Genomic DNA, 6,752 nt, shown 5'->3' with positions numbered 1-6,752 from the left:
ACTGCGCCTCTCTTCCTGAAGTCTCAGGAGAATCCCCATAAGTTTAAAATAACAGCAACAACACAGGGCCAACGCTGTCCATAGCGCTTTCGTTGTTTACACAACTTGCGCCATGTTTTCGTAGCCCCCCTGCCCCCCGCAACACAAGGAGGCATTCCTCTGCTACCGACCAAACTGGCCAGTGTAGACGTGATGCATTCTTTATAGAGCCGAGCAGACGAGAGTGGAGTAGAGTGGGACTTCTGAATTAGAGCCCGTGTAAAAGGGGCATAAGCGGCCAAGCCCAACTCCGAAAAAACAACCCCACACTATAACCCCCCCTCCACCAAACGTTACACTTGACACCTTGCAGTCAGAAAAGTACCATTCTCCTGGCAACTGCCAAACCCAGACACGTCCATCAAATTGCCAGACAGAGAAATGTGATTCCTCACTCCAGAGAACACGTCTCCACTGCTCTAGAGTCCAGTAGCGGTGTGCTTTACCCCACTGTATCTGACGCTTTGCACTTGTTGATGTAAGGCTTGGCTGCAGCCAGCCATGGAAACCCATTCCATGAAGCTTTCTGCTCTGTTCTTGAGCTAATCTGTAGGCCACTGTCAGAAGGTGGGGATATGGCGGCGAACCCAGAACGCAGACTCATGGTGAAAGATAAAGAAAACTAATTTATTCCATAAATAATAAACAAAAGGCTGACGTGGCAGCAAAACTTAACAAAGACAAAATCCAAAAACCAGAAGCGAAGGCATGACAAGGATGAACAGTAAGGAGCAGGCAAAGCGGAATGATCCAGTGAGAGGTGAATGAGAATGACCAGTTTTTAAAGACAGAGGATAATGAGGAAAATGGACACAGGTGAGTGAGGCTGATTACAAGCAGGTGGAGATGGGCGTGGCAGACATAATAGGATAAGTACTTGGGAAGTGGAGAGTGACAGGGCATGAACACAGAAACTAATAAAAAACCAGAAACAAAACAAGAGTTCACAAAAACACCAAAAACCATGACAGCCACATGAAGTTTGGAGGTCTGTAGCTGTTGACTCTGCAGAACATTGGTGATCTCTGTGCAGTACGCGTCTCAGCATCCAATGAGCCCACTCTGTGATTTTACATGGCCTACTACTTCATGGCTGAGTTGCGGTCATTCCCAATCACTTCCACATTGTTATAATACCACCAACAGTTGACTTTGCAATATTTAGTAGCGAGGAAATTTCTTGACTGGACTTACTTCACAGGTGGTCTATCACAGTACCACACTGGAATTCACCGAGCTCCTGAGAGTGACACATTCTTTCATAAATGTCTGTATAAGCAGTCTGCATGCCTAGGTTCTTGATTGTGTACACCTGTATCCATTGAGGTCATTGGAACACCAGAATTTAGTTATTTGGATGGATGAGTGAATACTTTTGGCAATATAGTGTACTATCTTAGAAGGTTAATCCATATTAGCCAGAACTAATAAGTGTCCCAAGGGAAGCAATAATTAGTGTTTTTTGTCCAAGCATTTCTAAGGACCCTCTGAGTGTTATGTAGATTGTTAGTTTCACAATGGGGCACTTATAAGGACCTACATGATTATTTTTTCATTGCCAGGAGAGTGCTGTGTTTGTGCAACACTTGGCTGATAATCAGTACAGCCACGTCGCTTATTCACATGACATTTACCATCAACAACAACAAAGGACTGCATAGTTGAAGCTGTGTTGTGGATCTTTGATTAAAATTTTTAAGGAGAAGTTTGAAAGAGCGTTATACAAACAATATGCCATTTATACAGCTAAATGCATTTAGCATAGCATTAGTACAGATAGTTGGTTATGTAGATATTACTCTCAGGCAAAGGTAGGGCATCACACCGCACTTGAAAGTTCTGAGGTTTGAGCCCAGACTGTGAGACACCAGCACACTGTGCTTCACATCAAACCTTCAAGTCTGTCTACAGTCATGTTATGCAGTCATGTGATTGTGCAAGGTTATATATTGTTTGCCCAGAACTGCCATTTTGAAGGACTTAAACCATGTAAACAATGTGAGCTCCAGCATGCTTAAATGGTGTGCCATTTACATGCGTGACAACAGACGTTCAACTAAAGCGGTAAATGATAAACAGAACCATAGTTTCTACATATTTCCATCTGCCCAAAAGCACTCAGAGAAGAGAAAACAGTAGGCAAATAAATGCCTGCAGGATTAAAGGACTGAAGGCAGGACTAAAGCTGTGTCAGCCTCTGTCCTAAAGATGGGGTAATGACTGATCAGAAAAATATGTTCTAAATTCAAACATGTTCAAAAACTATTATATGAGCTGCAGTGTAAACAGGGCTAGATATGTATTTTGTTGCTGGGTGGGTCAGCTAATTTATTGGCCATCCTCTTGACATATTAATGTCACAATCCTGGAGTTTTGTGTTTGTTTTTACTGTTTTGTAATTGTGTTTATATTTAGCCATGTTCCTTTGCTGTTGTCTTTTTTTTAAGTGTTCTGCTTGTTTTCTGTTACCCAGTTCCTCCCTGTCATTAGTCATAGCTCTCTCAGTCAGGCTTGCCTTCAGATTATCAGTCACATCTGCTTTTAATCTGCCCATCTGAACTCAGTTCTGCCCAGTTCCCATTCAGTCATTGTTCCAACATACTATTTTATTCCTGTGCCATTATTCATGCTTCCATTGACTTAGCGCTACACTTCCAGTTGTTCTTGTTTTTGTGTTCTACTTTTTGCTGCCCCGTCAGCTCTTCATTTTGATTGAAGTTTTTAGTTTTACTTAAGTTATCTGCCTTCCTGTCTGCAACTTGGGTGTTTTCACTTCAACACATTCTGACAATTAACACCAGTAAGGCCAAGTTGGCATGAACTAGTTTTTCTTCTTATGAGTTTTAAAGCTGAAAGTTGAAGGTTATCAAGATTTTTGTCTCTAAGACATGTTTGTAATCTAAGTAACTGATTGAATTAATCAGGCTTCATGACTAAATATAACTGAGTATCGTCAGCATAACTATCAAAATGTAGCCCAGTCTGTCTGTCTAATAATTTGATTTAACTACTTTTTGTTTGGTAACCCTGTTGTACCTGTCCAGAAACTACAGAATGGTTACATAGAGGAGCCTCCATCAAGTGACATAACATCCATCCATCCATCCATCCATCCATCCATCCATCCATCCATCCATCTGTCCATCCGTCCATCCATCCATCTTTTTCCTTTTATTTGTGGTTGGGTCCCAGCGGTAACAGGTCCAGGGGGGCAACCCAGACATCCCTCTCCCCAACGATGCTCTTCACCTCCTCCTGGAAGATTCCAAGGCATGCCCAGAAAATCACCAGAGGGAGGCACCCAGGAGGCGCCCTAATCAGATGCCGGAACCATCTCAGTTCACTCCATTTGATGTGGAGGAGCAGCTCTGAGCTTCCTTGAATGATGGAGCTTTTTCACTATATCCGTAAGATTGAGCCGAGCCACCCTATAAAGGAAACTCATTTTAGCCGCTTGTGTCCAGGATCTTGTTTTTTCTGTCATGATCCACACCTCATGACCATAGGTGAAAGTTGGAAAGTAGACTGAAAAGTAAATTGAGAGCTTTGCCTTTCAGCTCAGCTCCTTCTTGACCACCACAGACCGGAGGAATGCCCTCATTACTGAAGACGAGACTCTGAACCGTCGATCCATCTCCTGCAATCACTAATGACCAGGCCTGTTAGAAATGTGAACTCCTCCTCTTGATGCAGAGACTCACCCCAAATCAGGAGGAGCATTCTACAAAAGCAATACCATTTAACGAATGGGAAAATTAGACAGCATCGAAGATGACATGATTGAAGCGCCTGTGCTGCTCAGCTGGTATTAGATATCTGTTCCAGAGAGTTCTTTTTAATCTGTGACCCCTCTAATAAAAAATAACTTGAAGAGGGTGTCGCCTGAGCACCACCAGGACCCTCACTCACCCAAGTTGTCCCTGGAAGCTGTTCACAAGCTGTTTTCACATTTCAGTGTGTTTGAAGGAACCGTGTTTTCTCCTCACCATTTTTTCTCCACCTCCCCTCAGGCTTCAGCCTCAGCACAGGAGCATGTCTTATCTCAGCCTTACTGATGTCAGGATTCAGTTTTACTGTGTGTTTCTTTTTGTATTTAGTGTTTCTGGCTTCTTTTGGTTTGGGTTTATTGTTGTCTTTGCGTTTTCGCAAGACCCTCACAGACTTTTTTTTTGCTGTTTCCTCCTCCCAGAACACCTCCTGCCTTTATATACCACCCACAGAAGGCCGAATGAAGAGATGTTAAGGAATGCCTAAGAACAGCTGCTGATAAAATAAATGTTGTCCTTGTTTTAACATTGGCCCTACCTTCTCTGTTTCTCTCTGCAGGAAAGATGAGAAGGAGTATGCACTGAAACAAATAGAAGGCACTGGAATATCTATGTCGGCCTGCAGGGAAATTGCTGTAAGTTACACTTTCTAACGCAGCTGTTTTATTTCTTTCAGCCTGTAAAAGGACTCCAGTCTTCAGAATTGTAGTCAAACATCATTCAAATGTTCAAAACTCTGGACGCACAGTAGCAGATGTGTGGGGTCTGGATAAAGGATAATAAATGACAAGACAGTCATGACTTTATCCACTTCTCCATTCCAGGCTGCAGGTAGCTGGTGTCTATCTCCAGCAGTCACTGTGTGAGAGGTAGGGGACACCCTGGACAGGTCGCAAGTCCATCACAGGGCCACCCAACCATTCACACCTAGGCAATTTAAGAGTTACCAATTACCCTAACATGCATGTTTTTGGTCTGTGGGAGGAAACCAGAGTAAACCAATGTGAGCACATGGAGAACATGTAAACTCCACCCAGAAAGGCCCGAGGCATAAAGCGATCCTGCAACCTTCTTGCTGGGAGGCGACAGCTCTAACCACTATGCTGTGCCACCCATAAATAAGCTTTATAAATAAGCTGGGAGGAGTGATTACTAAGTGAGCTCAGCTGGGCTAATTATCTAATATAGGACAGGTGATGAAACGAGCAGAGGGCAAGGAGAACTGAGGGGAACAATGATCAGTGAAGGAGACCACACTGAACACAAGAAAATGTTTTAAGAAAATACATGACTGATCAAAAATGGCCGGAATATCCCTTTTAATGTCTTTGATTCTTAAATGAGTGAAGTCAGAGACCAAATGATTCTTATTTAAATGTTTCCTAGTTTGTTACAGAAATGTCTGAATGTCGTACATGTGCGATTACACTACAAACCTTACACTTCTGCATACAGGTGCTTGCAGCTGCAGACAGACAGGTTGGAGATATTGCATCCTCTGTGAAGTAGGAGATGCTATTTAACTTGGGTTAGGTGAATTCCTTAGTTTAATGAGTAACAACTGTAAAGTCCACCTTAAACTGAGCGTGAGGATCGTTAAGGTGTAAGAAGTCACATAAGTCAGCCTTGAATAATTTACAGAAATTTTCCAAGTTTAACTCTAAAATATGATCCTTGTCTTGGCTTTTTTTCCCTGCTGCGTTGAAACTTTCCAAGAACTGTGGCAGTTTAATCTCCGACTAAACTATAAACTTTGACCTGCTCATGTTTCAACCTGCACAAACCAGTTTTGGAGAAAGAGACTCTGGCTGCTTTCAACCAGTGATTCAGATTACTAAAGCATACCCTCGTGACTCCTGCACTGTTATTTTCTCCTGTTTCAGGCACTTTGGTTTCCACATAACAACAATTGTTTATTAACCTTTGTTTAACCAGGCAAATCCATTTAATCTCTATTTTATCTCCCCATGAGACTGATTGTAAGATAGAATTTAACACATACGGAGGTCACATGGTTCCGTTTCTTATCTTAAATGATGTAATTTGTGATTATATGTGAGTACCCTAACTGCTAAAATCCACATACTACAGTAACTAACTCCTTGTTGCTTTGCTGTTTCTACTATCTGCAGTAAAATGCCCTCTTGAAATGGATTTGATAAATTTGTTTTTTAATACTGATCCACTTGTAGGACTGTAACTAAGTACTCTGCAGAATAATCCATTATGTAATTTAGTATTAGTGCTTCCCCAGTTGTTCCCAGTCTTTTTTTTCTTAAAGCTCCTCATTTGTTTCTCTTCTTCCCACTATCAGAGCCACATCACAAGAGATCAATACAGTTATTATCACCTGCTGCTGAAAGATGAAAGGCAGGCAACAATGTTTTTGCCCGTGTATGCACATGCTTGTATGACTTTCAGAAAGTAATCATTTGACGTATATCTGACTCAAGGTGGCTACAACAGCCAACCAGGCTTAAAAAACACAAAAATGACTATAACTCAGTTAGTTTAAGAAATATTGGTCAGGGTTTGGGTTTTCTTTGAGTTTCCTTACGTATTTAGGTTTATTGTTTTTTCGTGTTTCTGTTTTCTTTCTGGTTATCCTGTGTTCAGTGTAACACGTTGTTGTGTATTGGGTTTAATGTTTCTTTTATTTTGTTTTTTGGTTGTCTTCATGTTTAGTCTTGTCTTTGTTCAGTTTTTGCTCCTTGTGTCTTTTGTAGTCCTGTCGTCATTCACTTGTCCTCAGTTATCACCATAGGCGCCGGAACCACTGGGGCCAGGGGGCCATTGCCCCCCCCACTTTCCGGCCCTGCCAGTGCGCTGCGTGTTCCCACCAGACGGCTGCACAGACTGCACGCGACTCTCACAGACTGTGACTAACGTGTCTCTGTGTTTATATAGAGACAGAAGCACAAATAAAACCTACAGCATTGAGATCTG

The 6,752-nt window shown here is 42.2% G+C and overlaps 1 protein-coding gene across 2 annotated transcripts in view; it reads left to right on the top strand.

The window, feature by feature from the left end:
• Nucleotides 1–6,752, top strand: part of cdk19 (cyclin-dependent kinase 19) — an 89,055-nt gene that overhangs the window by 6,772 nt on the left and 75,531 nt on the right. For both annotated transcript variants that reach the window (XM_037981612.1, XM_017434125.3), the window contains exon 2: nt 4,366–4,441. In XM_037981612.1, the coding sequence (XP_037837540.1) occupies nt 4,366–4,441 (76 nt within the window). The remainder of the gene's footprint in view (nt 1–4,365; nt 4,442–6,752) is intronic.

The sequence above is a fragment of the Kryptolebias marmoratus genome, linkage group LG19 (genome assembly GCF_001649575.2).
Source record: "Kryptolebias marmoratus isolate JLee-2015 linkage group LG19, ASM164957v2, whole genome shotgun sequence".
Lineage (NCBI taxonomy): Eukaryota > Metazoa > Chordata > Actinopteri > Cyprinodontiformes > Rivulidae > Kryptolebias > Kryptolebias marmoratus.
Note: the sequence above shows the minus strand (reverse complement) of the source record. Positions and strands in the feature narration are given on the sequence as shown.